This window comes from Idiotropiscis lumnitzeri, chromosome 9 (genome assembly GCF_059441095.1).
Source record: "Idiotropiscis lumnitzeri isolate Australia: NSW breed Sydney's pygmy pipehorse chromosome 9, RoL_Ilum_1.0, whole genome shotgun sequence".
Lineage (NCBI taxonomy): Eukaryota > Metazoa > Chordata > Actinopteri > Syngnathiformes > Syngnathidae > Idiotropiscis > Idiotropiscis lumnitzeri.
In genome coordinates this window covers 10,803,192-10,825,247 of record NC_142399.1, presented here as the reverse complement: position 1 = coordinate 10,825,247, position 22,056 = coordinate 10,803,192, and the positions used below count along the sequence as shown (strand labels likewise).

Genomic DNA, 22,056 nt, shown 5'->3' with positions numbered 1-22,056 from the left:
TATTTGAATTTGTGCTGTTATGATAATGGTCATTCCCACATTTCGTGTGCGAGAGTTCACAGAACTAATCATCCCCAACTTAAAGATATAAGTAAAATATACTCATCAAATTGTTTTGGTGAAATGCTGAAATTGTTTCCATAAATGTCCATCATTTATGTTTTGAAACCCCCCAGTTTTACCCCTACAACATTTTATTGGATATTTAAATTTTTATTAAAATATTTATGAATTATTTTATGTATTGTTCAAGTCCCCCCAAAAGCTGCTGTAGAGAACAAATCCTGAACCGTCCGCGCCTGAGCTTCAACAAAATAGCATCGTTAATAATGCTAAGCTAGCATTAGCACTGTATACAACCCGACGTTTGCCACTGCACTATTAGCATGACTTATTCATAATGTGTCAATACATGTCAACTTTATCAGTTTAATAGAAAATATTTGGAATGTGCAGTCAATTGAAAATTAAAAAGTTTTGCTAATTCCACAGCGCTTCCGTTACTTAAGGTCTCTTTGTTCTGACAGTTGTTTGCTAGTCTTGTTTTAGAAAATGGATATTCCAAAACAGTCAGCAAAGCTAACAAGTCACGGAAATGTGGCCAAAAGTGCACGCCAATTGAGTGACACCTCGTGGACCACACCTTCTGTCTCTAATGGTTTGTTCTTCCTCAGGCTTGGTGGTTTCTTCAAAAAATGTAAACTCCCACTTAATAGTTGTCAATGGAGTGTTTTAATATTTGACATAAATATGATACAGTGTGAATGGTTCATAGTCTATAGTAGTCATTTGATCAAATTGTTTGGAAACGTGAGCCAATCTGAGGTCGACCAGCGACCCAGTTTGTGTTTAGGAGACACTGAACATCCCAGCATGTTAATCTTCGCCTTCCCTCAAGCATCTCCCTCAGTCGCTTCCTCTCCTTGTCCTCCTCTTGTCCCTCCCCGATGGTTTCAAGTCCCAGGTGATGGGAGGGAAGCCATGCCCTTGAGCGAGCACCGTGCAGCAGAAGCCGTAAATCTTGCCCGCACACCCATATTCAGATAGCCCGCATGCAGAATGAGCACGGCGAGATGCTTTATTGCCCCTCCGAGATGGCCAAGCTTGTCTTTTGTGTAGCGAGAGAGAGCGGATTAGCACAGGCGGACACAGCCTTTGGATTTATGGGCAGGTTGTGACAAGCTGTGAAGAGTCCTGCAGCAAAGCGCTTCTTCCAAGGAATATTTGCGTGCTATCTGATTGAATGGCGGGTGTGGAATTCATGCGTGCGGATCAAGTTTATTATCCAATTATGAAAGAATTTTGAACAGAAATGTTACACTATACATGACATTATTTTGGGACGTTAAAATTGTTTTTGGCCGATAACCTACCCACCAAAAAAAAGAGAGAGAGACAATGGTTTAGAATTGAACCGCATGAACAAAAAAATAAATAATGATAATAATAATACTCATCAGTTCCATAGTGAAAATATTAATATTTCCCCAAATAATGCAATCTAGTATAATTTCAAATACATGAGAATTATATCCCAATATTGTGGACAAAAAGAAGCAATGAAATTAATTTGCCAAAACATTCAGCTCTGCTAACCACTAGCACAAATCCTACGAAACTCTCACGACAGCAGCCTCGGCAACAATAAAAGGTCCAAGCAAGAGTGTACGAGCGCGGAGTCAAAACACATCATTTTCCATAAGTAGTTCTCTTTTGCTGCAGCCTCCCCCATCGCCATGGCAACCCTGCATTCTTCCTTCTTTTTTTTTTTTTTTTAACTCAAGCACGGCTGCTCACTGCGGCGCTATGGTGAACGGCGTGCCTGCAATCCACCAATCACGCGGCCAAGACGCCTCCTCGTGAGTCCAGAGCATCTGTGGCTCCCTCGGTCGGATCGCAGTGGCCTTCCAAATGTCTCACACTCGCGCTGACTAAGAGCGCTGAAATGTACCCGTGATGCAAGTGGCGCCTTTCCTCTGGAACACTCACCCTCACATGGGAGCGTATGAGCGATGCGGCGAACAGATAATACACTACGTACAAGTAAAAAGCGCAATAATCATTGAGTAGTGTTGCGTATCTTTATGACACGGTAGTTTTCCTGGGGAGCTGTGCATTTGAAGCAGATTGAGTTGATTCAATATTTGGAGCCAGCAGATAACGGGTGGATGATTGCTGCTTGCCTTTTAAGGATTTTTCTCAAGTAAATGTTCTGTAAAATTCTCATAAAATAGAATTTTCACCATCTTCCTGGTGGCTCCGTGGTTTGGTGGGTAGCACAGATGATTTTAGACATTAGGTCAGTGAATTAAATCCCAGTCAATCCGATGCGTGTGGTGTGTTGTAGTTTCCCCTCACTGGAAATGTTTCTTCTTCTTAGAAATGTTGGTAGTTCGGGTAGTTTTTACCCCCTTGTTGGATCCAAATATTCTGGGTCAAATCCTCAACCCATTGTGCTGGGTTTAAATAACCCATCATTGGTTTGTTTCCTTTTGAACCCAGTTAGCCATTTCACCCGATTTGGATTACTTTTGACTTAGCAGTTAAGGCAGGGCAGCTGTATTTATGTTCATACAATTGCGCAATTAAAACCACCACATAACTTTGCCTTAAAATCAGCTCGCTCAATGCTAACACCGGCTAACAAATAGCATCGATGTTGTGGTGTTATAAACCTTTAAGCAATGAATTGTGGAGCACAAACGGTTTAGCAACACCTGCAGACAGATAATGCAACAATGCAACTCACAGGCCATTTAGTCTTTATCCTCTGTCAAGACAAACGAATATTTAAAACCTGATGTGCAAGAAAAAAATGGAAGACTTTTTTTTTTTTTTTTTTTTTTTTAAATCAGCGTCAAAAATATGTTTAGGGACACTTAAAGCCACCTGCTGTTGACCAGTGTAACCGATAGGATAACTGATTATTATTATTTGACAGTGGCAGCCCTAAAAAAAAAAAGAAAAAGCTAAAACTAAAACAAAAAAAAATATCATCTCATTCTATGTGAATCTGAGTATGTTTTGATACAGGGTGAGCAGGTCATTGCTATCTTTGTAGGTTGAGAGGGAGGTGGGAGGACAATGGGGTGGGGGCAGGGGGGTGTCCCTAATACCAGAGAGCGAGCACTCCTAATCCTCTGTTAAAGTGTCCCCATTGACTGTTTTTTGGGTGGGGAGGGGGAAGGGGAGGCACCCCACATGACAGCATCTGATGTTATTGTCGTTTTTTCCTCTCGGAGACGACATCACCAAAAATAAAAAAATACACACCGCTGGCTGCCACTTGCTGAGTCCAGGTAGCACGAGTGTGCTGGACAAACACATGCACACATGGTCTTTGTTGGGGAGAAAAGGGCTGATCAGCGGGATGACAAAGAGGCGCATGCTGAGGGAGGCAGCGAGAGTGGGAGGGAACGAGGGATGGTGGGTGGGATAATAAAATCGCGGGTGGGAGGGATGGAGGTGGGCGGGTGGGGTTGACACATCCCGGCGTAGTCATTTTGGCTTAAGGATTTGCACCAGCGTCTATTTCCAGCACGCTCGCCTCTCTAACCTTGGATATCCGGGACCACAAAGACCCATCCTCTTCCTCCTCTTCCTCCTCCTGCTGCAGACTCAATGAAGGTGAGGAAGAAAAGCAAGGAGGCGGAAAAGGAGGGAGAATCCGTCGCTGTCATGGTAAGTCATGGGGGGATGGTGGGGTTCCCTCCACGCTCAAAAGGTACGAGGTTTAACCTGATTGGGGGGAAAAAGGCGGATTTATTTATGTTTTTCGTGCTTTATTTACTCACCAGCGAGACCATCTCAGCATCCTCCTCATGTGTACCTCCTCCGCTCTCTCCACGCCTCACTGAGCCGCGCCATAGATGCAAAAAGCACCTTTTGTTGTCAGCGTCTTGCTTTGTATTATTTTCCAATCAGATGGAGGCCCACGAGGTCGGGATGAGTGTCGGAACGGTGACGGGCGGGTGGGCCGGCCGGTGCGCTTTTGGGTGGTGGGCTGGTGGTGGTGGAAGTGGGGGGTTCAGGTTTCACTCCTCTTCAGAGAGGAGAGAAAGCGACAAAGTGTAAACAGTGAGCAAAGATGGCTGTGGAGGAAGGTGCTGGCTTTCCAACTCGTGTGAGTAAATGTCGCTCTTTTCCAAACTTGCTCCGACCTTGAAAATGCAACACGGCGATGGCTTTTCATCTCTCTTATTGGGTTATATTACATATTGCAAGTGTTGGGGTCCATGAGGGAAAATTTTCTTGATATTTCGTTCCATTTCTAAATTTGTTGGGTTAAAAGTAATCCAAATCGGGTGAAATTGTTAACCCAGCACTCGGCCCAAAAAAGGACTTGAAGCAACCCTGGGTTATTCATACCCAGCGCATCCCTATGTCTAAGGTCTTGGAAATTCATCATGTATGAGTCTTCCATACGTTAAATTTACTTGCATTTCATTACACAACAGGATTCTCTAAAATAGTGAGCACCTTCAGCTCTGCAGCCTGCCCAAATCCATTCTTTAACCCAACCTTGGGTGAAAGTAACCCAATCTACTCCAAAGCGCCCAACGGTCGGGTTCAGAAAACATTCTAGTGTTTGGCCTAATAGCATAGTTGCCTAAGTCATATTGAAATGATTTCAGAACACAAGAAAAATAAATACAACAACAACAATAAATTCAACATTCAAGAAGAATCCAGTTGCAAGGATTTAACCTTTGTGGATTACGATGTCCTGGATGACTAAAAGTCGGCGTGACAAAAATAAAAGGACAACATGATTTTGAACCAAACTTTTCGATGTCACTATCAGGCAGAAAGTGTTGAAAACTACTTGCTGGCTATGCTTGCTTTGCTTTGATGGCTCAGTTGTTTTGTTTTGGGGGGTTCCCGAGAAGTGTGGTTTGGGAGATGCAAGGATTCCGCCCGACACAAATCGAGTGTGTTGCTTGCATGCCTTTGTTCTCAATGGGTACATTTTAACCGCAAGCTTTTTATGTTCCTTCAGAATGGCAACAGGATTTATTTGTTTGCAAGTTGTTTGGTATTTACTAGAATACAATATTGGATTATGGTTTTACATCAGCATTACCGTAAATTAATGATGGCAAAATAGTCGGAATGGAACTCCAATGTAAACCTTACAGAATTCCCAAAATCTCCTTTCCTGTTGTTGGGCCAGTGGAGCACAGAACATGTTTGGTGCCCAAAATAGCAGCTTCAGTATTTGACAGTTCAGAGAGCATTGTGTACTCGAGGGTTTGTACATTTGAAACACGAGAAGGTTCTTGACCATGTGTCAAACTCAAGGCCTGCGGACTGGATCGGGCCCGCAAGGCCATTTTATGCGGCCCTGTGTGAGGTTGACACAATTTTGTCTTAACTTCTGATTCTCAAAAGCTGGGATGGATCATTTGTGGTTGTTCCCACACACAACATCATAAAAATCAAGAGACCACTGCCAAATTGTGAGCTCTTTAGCAGTTACCGAAGCAATAACAAAAAGCCATTTTTAGTGTTTGTACTGAATAATAAGTCAGATTGTTCAAACTGTTGCACGTCTGTCTGCATTGTTTAACGCCCCAGACAGACTATTGACGTTGACGTTGCTAAAAAAAGAAACTCTTATATTTAATTCCCTTTCCTTACAAAAAATATTTTGCTGAGTTCTTTCATCACTGCTTGTGATATGAGAAGAGGAAGAAATAACTGCGTGAGTGCAAAGGTGTTTGGCACCAGACACCTTTTTGGGGCCTGCCGCTGGGTGCCCTGGGCTTTTTGTAGCTCTACTGTGTTTTTTTTTTTTTGTTGTTTAGTCAGGACAGTGAGGGATCAAGTGAAACAATACAAGCGCTGCGGCCGGTCCACTGCTTGTTCTAAACACTCTCAACTCAGCCAGAATCATCAGCACATGACATCAACCCGCCGTGTCTGTTTGTGCGCTCATCGCTAGCTGACACGTTTGGCTCTTTCGCACCTTTGTCATGCTACATCGCAGCTTCACAAGAAAAGATGTAATCCAAAAAAAAAAAAATAATAATAATAATCTGCCTTTACAAGTAGTATATCATTTTCTCTTCTTTATTGCTTTGCCGTCTATTATTATTAAAATAATACAAATACTTTTAAATGCTGCACTGATCCCTCTGTGTTTACAGTCGACAATTTATTTTTCATCTCACAGTATACATCAATAATGGCAAAAGATTTGTTTTATGAAATGAATTTAGCACTGTTGCTTTCTGTAGGCGTAAAAAGTAGGATTGAATTGGAATAGCATTCAAAAACTAACAAGAGCTTGTAGTCCGGTTTCTTCTTCAGTCAAATCCACGCAGTGTGAAACTGAATGGTGTGCTGCCATCTAGTGGTGTTGGTGCAGTTACACCCAGAACAAATGAGAGGCGGAACTAAATGAATTGTCCCCCAAAAAAAAAATCAGCAAAATATCCGCCATGTCTTTCGCTTGCTTTGCTTCTACTAGCTTCTGGTCGATCGGATTATCGAATCAAAAAAAGCACCTCTCGTTTGGAATAAAATCTTGATCGGAATGGGCTCGATGGGGTCCGAATATTCCGAATGGGTTGTGTTCATGAAGCATTTTCATTCCATTCAGGTTTTTAATCCGAATAATTGTGTCCATGTAAATGCAGCCAATGTACAATGTCTACTAAGCATATTTTGCTTCCTTTTTTTTTTCTTTAGTCTTCTGATTTGAGACAAAGAAGTTGTAGTAATCTTATTAAGATGGCTCGGACTGCTGAAGGTTAATCAGACGCAGGACAGTAAATTCTCACGTTTGCGTCATTTCCCCGCAAATCTCTCTCAGATTTTCTTTTTTCCGACCTCGCCAACCTCAATTAACAATAAATCTACGCCGCTCGTCTCTTTGCGTCATCCCCTCGTGTGTCATATTTGTCCAACGTCGCCCTCTGAGGCTTAACCTACACTCTCACACGGCGCCATTTTCTTTCAATATCCGATACCGCGGTGGGGCTTAGCGATATTTCGCTTAGAAATCTGCCGCCCCTGTCCTGCGTGATGCACCTTCGTCTTGAATGGGCAGATTTCCCGAGGTCGGAGCGTCCCGACATGTTGGTCGCTAAGCATTAAGGGATAAAGCGACGGGATCCACGATTTGCGAGTTAAAACAATTTAATCTGCCACTTAAGCCGGTCACAAAAAGAAGAAGAGAATATACTATCGTGTTGTAAGAGATCTGACGCACGATGCTAACGGAGCTACGCTGTGAGCAGAAGTTCAGCATTCAACGTCGTGTTTGACCTACATATTAGATTTTCTTGGCATAAATGGCGACGCCACATTCTAAACTGCTTGCGTACTTTTACGTCAGAGGTATGTTGTTGATCATGCAGGCAAGCTCCAGCATAGCGCATGCTTTCAGGCATCAGGACTGCTTATGTAAGAAAGAGGGCGACTGTTTGGATTTGGACCAGCAGACACACACACACACACACGCTGCACAGATGTGATCCTGCATGAGAAACTTTGTCTTTAATAAGCAATGAATGAGGACAGAATAGCACAAGGTCACCAGAGAGGCTATAATAATGTTCGCAAGTGTTTGGGCAATATTTGTGATGATTTTGCCAAAATTGATGTAAAAATAAAAGTGTACATTTTTTTTTTTTGCTTCAATTAAATATGTTTGACATGTATTGCTACATTTGATGCAGAGGACTTTGCTTTGCCAGGCTACCTTCACTTGTTGCTCGTTTGCTTGTTGACCTGGCCATACAAAACTTTTTTTTTTTCCTTTTTCTAGTTCTCCGACAATGTTAATGTCGAGGCGATCGAATAAGAGTCGCTTGGTCACGCCTTCCTTGTAACCACCTTAACTGCGCTATGTGAAATGCATGCTTTCTAGGGTTGAGTTCAGGTGACAGACTTTGCCCTTGAAGGATAGTCTTTGCCCTCTTGACAATGTCATTTTTTTTAAGGATTGAAAAGTAGCGGACGTTTTCTTAAACCTGATTTGGATCTGCCACCTTGTCTTGCTGCACGTTTGTGTTACTCCCCTCCTATCTTCAGTAAATTAAAAAAAAAAAGCATGCTCTATTGGGTTTAGAGCAGACCAACATTCTCAGCTATCTGTGTCAATCAAAACAAAGCATTATTATGTTTGAACAAGAATATTCCGCAGCTGGTCGTCTGGTGTCACAAAGGCCATGTGAGCCGAGATGTCCTCTGGGGGTTGGTCGAGAAAGGAAGACGATGTTTCTAGATAGTGGCTGCGATATGAACTTAAGTTGAAAGGTCTCGGTAATCAGGAAATGACTCCGTGACAAATATTTTCCATTCGCAAACTTGCACAGGGTGATTCTTTTGTTTACTCATTTTGTTTCTGGATCAGGCCCTTACCTTCGGTTGTCAAGCAGGTTCTCGTGCCTGAATAAGATTCTGCAATTAAGCCCCATTCGGTTTTGTCATCTTCTATTATGAAGCCACACCTCCCTTGCTGCTGCTGTGCACAAGAGGCACACTTTTGTGAAGCATGGTGGAAAAGCAGAGCATCGTCTACAGTTTTTCAGCTTTTCCTTTCCTCCGTGCTTTCCCTCCCTCCTTCCCGTGCTCACATTTTCTTATGGGGGCAAAAATATGCTTGCCTCATCATTTTATTTTAGTATACAAAGCCCTGTTTGAGCGGGCAGCCCAGCACATTCGGGGAGGCTGCAGGCGAGAACGCTCGGTGTCACGATCGTTCCTCTGGGAATCAAAACATGCTTTGGATTTGACGGAAGCTCTGTGTCCTTTGGGACGTGACGACTGAGGCGCATGCTTGGGATCAAGCAGCATGCCGGAGCGCTGTTGGCTTCCATATGGCTTCGGTCTACAGGATGTTTTGCTTTTTAAGTCTTCATCTGGCCAGGAGGAAATGGCAAACTTAAAAGTGCCGATGCCCTCGGATGACGGATGCGTGGATATTAGCTTTGCTCTTCTTCTGATGTTGTTTGTCTGGAGGAATGATGACTGAGTTCTACCTGGTACATGGAAATACAGATTTTTGTCTCAGTTGTTCCACATGTTCTGTGTGAACTCATTATTTCCCCTCTCTCTTCTTCTTTTTTTTTTTTTTTTTTTGCTTGCTTCTCCGCAGTCTGACAGCAATGCCAGTTACTTGAGAGCTGCCCGGGCTGGAAACCTTGAAAAGGTCCTTGACTACCTCAAGTCTGGTGTTGAGATTAACATTTGCAATCAGGTGAGTTGAGCGTACTTTGCTATGCTCATATGCTGATGAATTTTGTGTCTTTTAATAGATTTAGGGGCAAGTGATTTTCCAAAGTTATCCTACATTCTAAAAACATCTTTATTAGATTCATTGAAGACTCTTGATGGTCAATATGTGTGAATTCTCCTGTATTCAAAAGGCTGCTATATCTAATTTTTCTTCCTGTAGATGGTAGATCCAGGTGCAGAAGTACTTTTTTCTGTTAGAAGTGATGAGAGTTTTTTTTTTTTTTTGCTAGTCGACTCTAATATGATAAAATCGATTAATTGATGACATCATTGATATGTCTTCAGCACAGTACGGTGTTGCTTTTTTTTTTTTTTTGGGTCCATTTTCATTCATTTTTGGACCGACATGGAAACACATAAAAACAAATGATTGAAAATACAACTTACTGTTACTTTGAATGTAGTTATTAAACCGTGAGAGGCACCACCTCATCTTTTTTGCATGGCGTAGCATGTTTCACGATGGCACCTTGCAGCCTGGTGCTAAACAATTAAGCATTTCTCACTTTCATTGTTCCTCATTCCGTATTTAAGGATGCGCTTGTATAGTTTGCAATTGTTAGCTGCCACTCCTGTGGTCGTGCTTTCGTGAATATTTTAGAAATTGCAATGATTGGAATATCCAAAAGCTAGCATAGCTAACCGCTATTCTCATGGCAGCTAGCATATTGTCGTACTCTCTGACCTGGAAACGTATGAAGACTGTTGTCTTGTTGGCCGGACATTTCGTTGCTGCGCAGAGCGCAAACGGCCAAGTTCCAAGCCCGCCGTAAATTAGCCGATTGGAAGACGAGATGCCAAAAACGGCAATTTGTCAACTTAAAGCTTTAAATGTCGATGCAGAGTCATAAAGGCGACCTGTCCGTTCGTCGGTTCCACCTCCCCTGTGTAGTCAATTTCCTGCTTCTAAGTGGCTTGTTTCCTTTTCTCAGAATGGCCTGAACGCTCTCCATTTAGCCTCTAAAGAGGGGCATGTGGAGGTTGTGGCTGAGCTGCTGAAACTCAGCGCCGCTGTGGATGCAGCTACCAAGGTAAGCCACGCTGCCCCGTCCGCCGAAAGACCTGTTTGGATCAGTGCATGTGCTGCAGGGATTAAACAATGCCGAGCTACTGCAAGTGTGTGGCCTCTACTTGATAGGTGCGGATGAAGGAGGTTTATTTTGAATTATAAGTCATTTAACGGCCTCATCATTGCCGGAGGAATGTTATTAAATGTGCGCGAACAAACGATGCCACGGTGGCATCTTTTTTTGGGGGGAGGGGTGGCTGGAACAACAAATCGTAATGGTATGCATTATGCGAGGGGTCGCTCTTTTGAAGCGGCTTTCATCTGATGCTAATCAACACTTTTGAGGGGGAAATATTATCCCCATTAATGTCTGGCGGTCGTTTCCTTGGCTCCGCCCTTCTGCCACAGGCTCCAAACCTTCTGCTGACAAACACATAATGCGATGAAATATTCAAGAAGAAGGCGAGAGTCTCCCCAATTAAAGCTTCGAAATTGTGACCCCCCCGAGCGGTCTGAGGGATTAGTGGAAGGTCTTGGGGATTCATTGTGTGTGCTGTCAGGCCTTTTACACACATCGTTTTTTATTTATTTATTTTTTTACTTAAGACACTCAATGAGGAGGTTGAAGCTATAGTTGCCTTTTATTTATTTATATTCGGTTCTTTGTTCATGGTTATGTTCAAGCCCAATGTCTGTGACACTTGCAATGCCAAATGCTCACTTAAAAGGTGATTTATTAATTTTTTTTTTTTTTTTTTTTTTACAAAATCCCTTTTCACAATTTTTAACAATTCCCGGATTAATTAAAAAAAAATCATCTGTGACCATAATAGACGTAGACTGACTGACTTTGCAAGGGAGTCAACACTCACTCCGCTCTGACTGCTGGATTTTGTAACCTTGGCGACGAGGGATGCACTTTGAGCAATAATAAATAAATGAATGAATAATATATTTTTATTTTATGTCATTGAGCCATCACTTCATTACCAGACACCTCAATGACACCTTTCAGTTGATGTACTTTTTGATAAGAGTTTTTTTTTAACTCAATATATTTCCGGATTCAACAATTGATAACAAGCCATTGTGAGGCTGTGAGATATTGTCAGAAGGAAGTGGCCATTGCGCTCAGAGTAGGGCTGAACTTATTTGGAAAAAAATCATCTAATTGCAACGCCAGCGCCCTTTATATTGTGATCGAGATGCGGTATGCTATTTTTTTTTTTTTTTTTTTTCGAGACAGTCAAATACGTTTCACCTATACTGGTTATAGTGCATTTTAGTTTCACCCTGAAATTTCACCCGAAAGCTAAATATTTTGCGACCCCAAAAAAATTGTCCCTTGTGTAGTCAGCAAGAATAGCCTTCATTATCCAGTTAAGAACAATTGGAATATGAAGCGGATGCATGCTTATATTTACATGATGCTCTCATTTCCCCCGGTAAAGAACAACGCACACGTGTCCCCATCGTGCAAGGGTGCAGTACATCACGTGGCTGGCGGGGCATTCCACAGGGTCGTTTCCGCCATCACGGGGACGGCGCTGGTTCATAAAAGCCTCGCGCGGGCATATTTATGGCCGAGGCTCGCCGAGGGTTCATTTCTCTGCGGAACGTGTGGCATCGGAAGTGACACATTGTTGGCAGTGCCAGCAGGTCGGGAGAGCTTTAGTGCCTTTGGAACCTAAGTGTGATTGGTGTGTCGCTGGGATACTCGGATACTGGATGTAAACAGACCCTGCTGCACACATACAGAACAGGTGTGTGAGCTTAACAGCATTCTTGTGGTTGTTCTATGTAATCCAGAAAGGAAACACTGCCCTGCACATTGCCTCCCTGGCCGGCCAAACGGAAGTCGTCAAAGAGCTGGTCACAAACGGAGCCAATGTCAACGCACAATCTCAGGTGAGTTGTACGCAGCACGCAAATCATGGAAGCAATAAGCCCCAACGTGGCTTCCCTTTCACCTGATGATATTTTATCATCAAGTCCCGGGAATCACTCAGCTGATAGCTGCTCGCTCAGTCTGGCTTGGTGCCCAGTAGGCTTCTACCTTTCACTGAGCCGCCGGCATCACATTTTGCCGTGCCTGCTCTGTCACGTCTAGGTGAAGTCAAGGTCTTTGCACTTTCTTTTTTTATTCGTAGTTTTTCTATCTGCCATCAGCAAAGCGGTGCAGATGTTCCCTTAGTAAAATATGCATTTCATGAGTGGTGAAATCCAAAAATGAGCAATTTGAGGTTCATGTTGAAATGTCAACCCACTAGAGGTGTCAAAATGTATTGGTTAATCGGTAACTATTTTCAGAATCGAGTTATCGATTTAACTTTAAATTTTCATTTAACTTTGATTCTGTCAATTATATAATTCTCTGATTTCGGTTGTCCTTCATGAAATCATCATATTTTATTCAAAATAAGACATCTGCTTTTACAACGAATAAAACAATGACCGAACCAGTACAAATCAAACTTCAATCCCTCTTGTGTGATATACCTTAACTGTCGTTCATTTGTTTTTAGTTGATTTTTTTTTTTATCACTAAACAATACCAAATAAACAAAAATGTTATTCGGGGTAGTAAAAATCCATTCTTAAAATATTCACAGCCCACAAACCACACACATTCAGCATTCAAGCTAAAAAATGCATGTAAAATAAAACAATACGGTGCCAACTTGTGAACAATTTTGAAGTGTAATAAGGAGCGTCATTCAGTTCCTTGCTTCATACAAAAAAGCAAGCGGAAAACTGAAGGTTTGCTTTCGGAACAGATTTTTTTTTTTTTAACATGACAGATCGCAGACACATTGAGGGAAAAAAATGCCAAATGCGTCTCTCGAAAATGTTTTTCATGTTCATGCATGAGTTTTGTTTGTGCTGCAGAATGGCTTCACGCCTCTCTACATGGCAGCCCAGGAGAATCACCTGGAGGTGGTCCGCTTCCTCCTGGAGAACAGCGCCAGCCAGAGTATGGCCACTGAGGTACTGGAAATACTTCTGAAACAGTCCACTGAGGCAAGCATGCAGGAAAATAAAAAACATGCTGAGGCAAGAAATGGTCGAAATTGGATTGGATTTTTTCAAATTTTGGGGTTGCCACGGCCCTGATGGCCATTGCGTTGAGCAGATCTCAAGCACAATGTATAGTAAGATGACAATTTTTAAAGCAGTTACTTGAGGATCCTTTAACCATGTCAAATGTTATTCTTTATGCCGTGACCGTTTAAAAACTGGACGACAAGCCACAAAAGGCCCCCGGGCCGTAGTTTGGACACTCTTGCTCCATGCTGTACAACTCATTTGAGCTTATATGTTGCGACTTCCTCGTCTTCGTCCTTCCATTTCACATTTTCCTCATGCGCTTGTTTTATTGATTGCTATCCGGGCAAAGGTAGAATGACCTTAAACGTATCAGTGATGATTTTTGCCCTGCTGGTTTAACATTGCTCAGTTCGTGCAGACACGAAATGTAAAACAATGCCATAACTTCTTTACTTGTTGGGCTTGTTGCACGACTTTTTATTCATGCAGTTTAGAATGGGCTGTAAGCAAAACGTTTGTACTTATATTCAGGCTGTGTGTTGACGGGACGATGTAGTTGGAAGTAATATGTAACATTAAGTATTTATTTTTATTCATGAGCGGACTCATTTTGACCAATGTGAACATCAGTGCATGCCTGCTAGCTTAGTGCCACCCCCCTCCAAAGTTACACACTCACACCATGTAAGTGACAGGCTGGGTCATTTTTAAATCATCCACCGTTTAGAGTATGTTTGAAAGGTTTTTCCTTTTTCTTTTTTTTTTTTTTAAACAAAAACCTCCCAATGATATCATCGCTGTCTTCCCCTGACCTCAACCCTACTGGGAACCTATTGAGCATGACGTCCAAAGTTCTCTTAGGCAACCCTGTATTCCTGCCGTGAAAGTCAAGCAAAAACTCCCCCGAAATTCAGAAGATGGAAGAATATCAGATAAGCCACAAGTGTCAAACTCAGGCCCGCCACATTCATTTTTTGTGGCCCTACCAAAATTTCCAATTGTCATATGCCATAAATAAAACAATTTTTTTTATTTTCCAAACCACTTTTTAATAACCTGAACAGAAATCATCCTTGACTTTTGATTTTAATACCTGTTATCTTTCCATTTGTTGTTTATATGTAATAACAAGATGAGGCTATGAAACAATTATACAGTTACAGTCATAACGGCCCTTTGAGGGGAAAACAGTAATGACACTGTGGCCCTCCACAAAAATTAGTTTGACACCCCTGGGGGAGGGTCTTTTAATGTTAACATGGAACATGACCTGTAAAGATGTTTTTGTTTGGAATCTCTTTTAATTTCAGTCAATATGACATATTTTCAGTTCTTCACAGGATAGAATTTTTGGGGGGAAACTCTCTTGTGGAAAGTCATTTGGTACATTGAATTGAAATTTGGGGGATTGTTGAAAAAACATTGTCCTCATCGGGAGGAATGTCCAAAAACATTCTAATTTGACCTAATTAATGACTTTTTCATTTTACTGTCTCTGTGCGCAGGATGGCTTCACGCCTCTAGCGGTGGCCCTCCAGCAGGGCCACGACCAGGTGGTCTCCTTGCTTTTGGAAAACGACACTAAGGGCAAAGTGCGTTTGCCCGCCCTGCACATCGCCGCCCGCAAGGACGACACCAAGGCCGCCGCCCTGCTCCTCCAGAACGACCACAACGCAGACGTGGAGTCCAAGGTGAGGAAGCGTGCTCGGGCAGGACAGTTTTTTTTTATTTTTTAATTTCCTGCCACAAACCTTTGAGGAGCTCCTCCGCTCACTTTTACATGTCGTTTTTCCTCACTAACTCCACATTCTCTCCTCTCTTGGCTGACTTTGTAGATGATGAATAGAACAACAGAGGTACACCTCAACTCTGTACATAAAGTCTCTCCATCTCAGCTCATAAACAGTCTGGAAAAATGAGAACCCCCCCTCCTCCCCCCAAAAACGGTTCCCTCGACTTACTGCAGTTTGAAAGCCCCTTTGTACCCCCCCAACCCCACCTCGCATTTAAAGCCATCTTTCTCCTCCTCCATGTCTTCACTCATGTAACAGATAGTCTTGGAAAGAGACTATAACAAATTAATGGCGCATGTTTCGCTGCCTTTTGGCTAAACTCTGGAGAAGCCAAGCTCTCCTTGATTTTAATGGTTTCATGGTGCCATGAATGTTAGCTTCGGCTATTATTTTTGGCAAACGATTTGAGTCTCCAGACTTCCGACTTAAATGTCAGAATTGTGTGATCCATGAAACTGATTAATATGATAACCGGTATGTCGAGCATGTCGAGCGGTTATCAGCAGTGGCTTGCCCTTAACCCGCATGGCAACAGATTCTCCGTGATGCTAATTTACCGGGCAATGTTTTTTTATTTGGTGTGTGAATGCTGAGAGAAGAGCATTTACACTAAATGCCCTTCAGGTCCCTCTTGATATGTTTTCGGATTGTTTGAACCGATTAATCACCTTTTGAGGGGCCTCAGTGTGACTGCAAACTCACCCATTTTTGCGACTCTGCACTCTGGTAAAATTTGGTATTTCTTTAACACAAACATGACTCAAAAATTAGAAAAGATTTTTCAACAGCTTTACTGATCCTTGCAGAATTGGGTGGATATGACAGGATGCATGAAATTCTCAAGGACCGATGCCAGGAAATACAATACAATACATATTTATTTATAAAGTGCTTTCGAAACAACTGTGGCAGAACAGAACATAAAACCATGAACAATATATCATGGTGTCAAGGTTTCGAGGCTTGGCCTTGAATAAGTGAGTGTGAGGGCCCGTTTGTTGGCTGCTTGTAGCTTTAACTTGTCTTATTATACTTCAGCTTGCAGTTACCGTCTTAATGCCAACGCTGTCGTTGATGAGAATGTGCAGAGCAAAGGATCGTCAGCCCGCACACTGATCTGTTCCTAATTATTGGAATCCACGGGATCTGCTGTGAATTCCTTTGTGTCTTTGGCATTTTTGGCTTTGGCGACTCTCAGCGTTCACACGCAATTTGCGAGGGAATTGCAAATTGGAGTTGCCGAAAGCGTTTTGCATGGTACTTTAGTAGCTTTGCTATTTTGATAATGCCAGGCTTGGTACGCTGATATCTTTATGAGTAAATGTAAAAGTTGAGATTTTTTGCCTTTTCCTTTGCCATGTTTGTTTGAAATGTTATACATCTGTCAGCAAACACCTCCTTTCCCCCGGATTATCAGTAATGTGGAATGATTACACAGCTTAATGTGGAACCGTTGTATTATTTGGACAGCTGTCGCTCACTAAAGCAGGAAATGACTCTTATTCGGGATGTTGTGTTCATTTTAGCGACCTTAATTAAAAAAAAAAAAAAAAAGGATTTCGCTTAATTAATTATATTCGGTATGATGTTGGATGAAGTGCAGTTGCAGTATAACGGGCGTCCTTGTTTGAGTGGACTTGAGTGCTGGCACGGATTTGTGTGCGTGTGCGCGTTTTTTATGGTTTGCAATACAATGTGATTTCATTTGAGGTGTGTGCGTGTGTGTGTGTGTGTGTTCCAATCAGAGTGGCTTCACCCCACTTCACATCGCAGCCCACTATGGCAACATTAACGTGGCCACGCTGCTTCTGAACCGAGGGGCCGCTGTGGACTTCATGGCCAGGGTGAGTTGCACGCAACCTCCGTTGTTTGGGAGCTCCACTACATATGTCACATGATTGCACGTCAATAAAATAAAGTAATAAATTCTTACCGGTCAAACGGCAGGTCAAGATTTAGTTTCATGAGGATTTGCTTGTGGGCTTTAAAGCCATTTCCACGTTTGACTTAAGCGAACCAGAATCAGCAAAGGTCCATAATTACATCAGCCAATGTCTGGAGGAGTGTTTGTGCTGCTTTCTGCCATTAATCACATGTTGGCTCTGTACAAGTAGGAGGCCTGCAAATGGGAATAGCCACACATGCGCCGTTATCATAGTAATTAAGCACCACGCAATGTTTGTTTTTATGGCTCGCTACAAATGAACCATTGCTGGTAGTCATTGTGTCTTTCCCCGTCCTCAGAATGACATCACGCCGCTCCACGTGGCCTCCAAAAGAGGCAACAGTAACATGGTCAAGCTGCTACTGGACCGAGGCTCCAAAATAGACGCCAAGACCAAGGTGACGACATGATTCTTTTCCCCTCCAAGACTTTAATGCACAATAAAATTGCATTGGTATTATTATTATATTCAATAATCAAACCCAATATCGGAATCGGCGTTACCTTCCAAAAATCCGTGTTAGTCTGTTTTAGTGCCTTCCTAAAATATCGAATGTTCTCCCTGCAGGATGGTCTGACTCCCCTTCATTGCGGGGCGAGGAGCGGTCATGCACAAGTAGTGGAAATCCTGCTGGACAGAGGCGCTCCCATCCTCTCCAAGACCAAGGTAGTTACTGGGCAGCGGCGGCTCGGCTCAGGAAAGGTTCTACAGAGTGGAGTTTGTTTTTCAGCCCGTGGGCTCCGATATACCAGAATACAGTGTTACCTTGACTTGTGAGTTTTTCCAGTATCTCGGTCGATTTGTGGCCTTGAGTTGCAAACAAAAATTTGACTTATGATTGAGCTTCACAAAATTCGACTGGCAGCAGCGAAGTACAGGTAACTTTTATTTCGTATGCTAAAACTATTTAAATACGCCCTAGCCATGTTTTTATAGCATTTACTGTATTTATTTTATTTTTTAAAAGACTTTTTAACACACTTTTCAAAATAATACAAACACATTTTCACACATGTATTGAGTGAGAGCAAGAGCAATGAATAGTGAAAAAATATTATACGTACACTGCTACAGTGTACTGATCCCTCTTGGTGTTTACAGTAAACTAATCCCATTGTTTGCCAACTTACAAATTGAATTCATCATCTCACAATTTACATCAGTAATCATGGCCGAAGATATACCTATACAAAACCAAGGCTGTGCTGAAATACTCTTGATTTTCAAACTCAATAGTGTGCCGCCATCAAGTGGTCAACAGTGGAATTACACTCAATATAAATGACAATTAGACCACAATAGCATCATTAACTGTACAAAAGAAATTGCAAGAAGTAGCAGGACCTCGAACCGGGACTGCACGATGAAAAAATTAACCAAATTTTGATTCGTGTGGTCGTGACACGAAATGAACTTGCGATTCAAGGTACCACTCACTGTGTGTGAGATTTGTCAACTTTCCTCATTGTGAATAACAGTCATTACCATCGAATGAATTAGCTCACCTCACCATACTTTTCCAGTCACATAGCAGCGCTTTTGTTGTTGCCGTGGTGACGTGGTGCGGCAATGTCGCTGCAACATCCGTGCGACCCGAACAGAACGCGTCCGCTTTGACCTGGCGGAACCACCAATGTAACCACTTAGACATTGTTGTAATGCCCTCGTTATAACAATGCTCCCGCAGTCTCCCCATCAACTTCCTGCACAGTCCTTCCCGGCGGTGCCTGACTGACTTTTTATCCATCTGTGTGTCCATCCGTCTATGTGTCCGTCTGCGTGTTTCTCTCTCTTTCTCTCTTCCCCCCGCTTGCATCCTCTCCATCCCACTTCAGAACGGCCTGTCGCCGCTGCACATGGCCACTCAGGGGGACCACCTGAACTGCGTGCAGCTACTGCTGCAGCACGACGTGCCGGTGGACGACGTCACCAACGACTACCTGACGGCGCTGCACGTGGCGGCCCACTGCGGACACTACAAGGTGGCAAAGCTCATCGTGGACAAGAAGGCCAACCCCAACGCCAAGGCCCTGGTAGGAGGGGAGGGGACCCTTCAAGTTTTTGAGAAAAAAACGAACATTCTGTTCTCATGTAGTAGTATCGATACTACGCATGTGTATCAAAGGACTGTGAATAAGTGCGGGTTATTAAATGTTCTAATCGTACAAACGCTTTGAAACTTTAAATCTTGATTCAAACTTTGTAACGAACAAAATTCTTGATGCCGCTCTTGTACTGGATCTCTTTCAATTCGGCAGGTCTACCTAATGTTAAGGCCCAGCAAAGAAACTATATAAGCCGGCATGTACTGTAAAAGGGAACAATTGAAACATGAATCAGAAGGGTGCAGCTGATGGGAAACTTTCTCATCACTGTTCCGATCCGTGGCAGCTCATTTGCCTCCACTCCCGTCGGCAGTCACAGATGTTTTCCTATTGTGGAAATTCCCCAAGTTGCATATGCGCTAAGCCTTTTGATTTCTCCGCAGAATGGTTTCACCCCGCTTCACATCGCCTGCAAGAAGAACAGAGTGAAAGTGATGGAGCTGCTGCTGAAGCATGGAGCGTCCATCCAGGCTGTAACCGAGGTGCAACTGACACATCTTTATTTGCTCCGACCAAACATTATAGTTGAAGTGGTTCTATGCCAAATGTTTTACACTTTGATTGCGAGAGAAACGCTCCAGACTCACAGAGATAGGTGAAATACTGCAACGTTATCACCCCCAATTGAAGTTTATTGTAAAATGGACGCATTAAAATCAAAATGGGATTAAACATCGTGAAGACCAAAATTTTCAACCAAATCACATATTTCAGAACAAAACTATGTTGTCATTGTAAATAAGTTAACAGAAAATTGCCTTTAAATTAGCGTAATTCCAAACCATCACACAACTGGTAATTGAACACACACTGAGCAACAACATATACAAACAAGGCATACAATAAAAGAGGATTTAAAGAAACACCAAAATGTTCATCCAAACCTATTTATGTATTTCTCATTATAGTGTGCTAGGTTAATGCTAATACAGAATACAAATTGCCATAGCTGAACTACTGTATCGTAAATTAACATAAATGCTATAGTAATAACAACCTTAACACCACTGTGACTTTAACAAACACAGAGCAGCAACGCATACAAATAGAGCATCCAACAAAATACATTTAAACATTCAATGTTTAAAAACCCACATGTTCAAGCAAACCATACACCTAAATTAATGCCAATAACGCAAAAGGCCCTAAATGAGCTCCCAGAATTAGCCTATATGCTATAGCTAGCTTGATGGCTACAGCTACATACAACAAAATAGATTTAATCAATGTATATCTAAACACTAGAACATTCACACAAATCATTTGATGCTCTCTAAATCTAAATAAAGTGTGCTATCTCAATTCTAAAATATAATTTAAAAAATCAGTAGTAGTAGTGGTAGCAAGGCTAATAGAAATGCTCATGGCTAATACGGAAATTAGCTTGGAGATCATTCTGTCATTATACACCTTCAACACACAATGCATCCAACAAATATTAATCATACCTTATATATTTACACCCCAAAATGTTCAACCAAAACATAATTTATTTTTCTTCTCGCTCTTAAAATGATGCTGCATCTCTCCCTACTTGTATACAAAACTCTAAACGCTGATTTAATTGTAAACTATCAAAAAATTTAAAAAAAAGATTGCTTCAAAAGCCATAATATGGGATAGTAGATACTTAAACTTGCATACGTTGGTGCATCGTCTAATTAATGAAGTGTTTCTCCGCAGTCTGGCTTGACGCCAATCCACGTGGCGGCCTTCATGGGCCACGAGAACATCGTCCATGCACTCACACACCACGGAGCGTCGCCCAACACCACAAATGTGGTGAGAGACTTATCTGTGAATTTGTTGAAAAGTTCCTTGCTCCAAATCTCACTGTCGCTGTTGTCCTCCAGAGAGGCGAGACGGCCCTTCACATGGCAGCACGGGCGGGCCAGGCCGACGTGGTTCGATACCTGCTCAAGAACGGAGCTAAAGTGGAGACCAAGTCCAAGGTGGGCACTCTGACCGCCAGTCTCAATTGAGAGTGGGAGTAAAAAGTCTACACACCCCTTTCCAAATGTTTGTTTTATGAAAAAAAAAAAAAAAAGACCTTTTTTATAACCACGAATGCAACTCAATCAAAAAAAATAAAACAAAATATTTTTAGAACGGGGACGCCCAAATAAACAATTGAAATAATGTGGTTGCACAAGTGTGCACACCCTCTTATAACTGCTGTTTGGTTGTGTTCAGATTCAACCAAAGACATTCATGTGCAATGGGACTCAGCACACATTTGTTTGGAAGATTTTGTTATTGTCCAATGAAACCAAAAGTGTCAGGAAAAGCCTACTAGAACATCTCAAATTCAATTGGGGTTAATCTGAGGCGCTAAAAGGTGACTGGTGTGCTTTTTTATACGAGAAAAACCCTCCAATTGACGAGGGGTGTGCCGACTTAATATACTGCCAAATAGAGCATTCAAATGACGTGACCTTGCAGGATGACCAGACGGCACTACACATCTCCAGCCGGCTGGGGAAGGTGGACATCGTGCAGCAGCTTCTGCAGTGCGGCGCCTCGGCCAATGCGGCCACCACCTCGGGCTACACGCCCCTGCACCTGGCAGCCCGCGAAGGCCACCAGGATGTCGCCACCATGCTCCTCGAGAACGGAGCCTCGCTGTCTTCCTCCACTAAGGTACCCCAAAAAAAAAATAAAAAATAATAATAATTCAGTTCATGAGAAACATTTAAATTGCTCATTTTACTTTGTTTGGAGTCTTCCCATCCATGTGGTTCATGATGGGTAGTTCCCAAATGACTAATTATATTGAGGGAGGTCATAAGCTGTGAAGGGCATTTTATAATGGAGGTGATATAAGCATGTGTGCGGCATGTTGCTTAGGGGGGGGGCTTTTTGTGAAGGTGACCTCCGTCAGTGGAACAGATTAATGGAGGGTAAACCCC

At 42.5% G+C, this 22,056-nt stretch overlaps 1 protein-coding gene across 14 annotated transcripts in view; it reads left to right on the top strand.

Annotated features, from left to right (window-relative positions):
* LOC148330203 (ankyrin-3-like) overlaps positions 1–22,056 on the top strand; it is a 103,742-nt gene that overhangs the window by 39,007 nt on the left and 42,679 nt on the right. For 11 of the 14 annotated variants that reach the window (XM_088304798.1, XM_088304801.1, XM_088304808.1 and 8 more), the window contains exons 2-15: positions 9,107–9,208; positions 10,179–10,277; positions 12,065–12,163; positions 13,145–13,243; positions 14,809–14,994; positions 15,139–15,159; positions 16,842–16,940; positions 17,341–17,439; positions 17,610–17,708; positions 18,878–19,075; positions 19,531–19,629; positions 20,831–20,929; positions 21,001–21,099; positions 21,590–21,787. In XM_088304798.1, coding sequence (XP_088160924.1) covers positions 9,107–9,208; positions 10,179–10,277; positions 12,065–12,163; positions 13,145–13,243; positions 14,809–14,994; positions 15,139–15,159; positions 16,842–16,940; positions 17,341–17,439; positions 17,610–17,708; positions 18,878–19,075; positions 19,531–19,629; positions 20,831–20,929; positions 21,001–21,099; positions 21,590–21,787 — 1,596 coding nt within the window. Of the gene's footprint in view, positions 1–3,503; positions 3,682–8,685; positions 8,994–9,106; positions 9,209–10,178; positions 10,278–12,064; positions 12,164–13,144; positions 13,244–14,808; positions 14,995–15,138; positions 15,160–16,841; positions 16,941–17,340; positions 17,440–17,609; positions 17,709–18,877; positions 19,076–19,530; positions 19,630–20,830; positions 20,930–21,000; positions 21,100–21,589; positions 21,788–22,056 lie in introns of those variants that run through there. The other 3 variants (XM_088304799.1, XM_088304800.1, XM_088304803.1) reach the window with 3 other exon arrangements.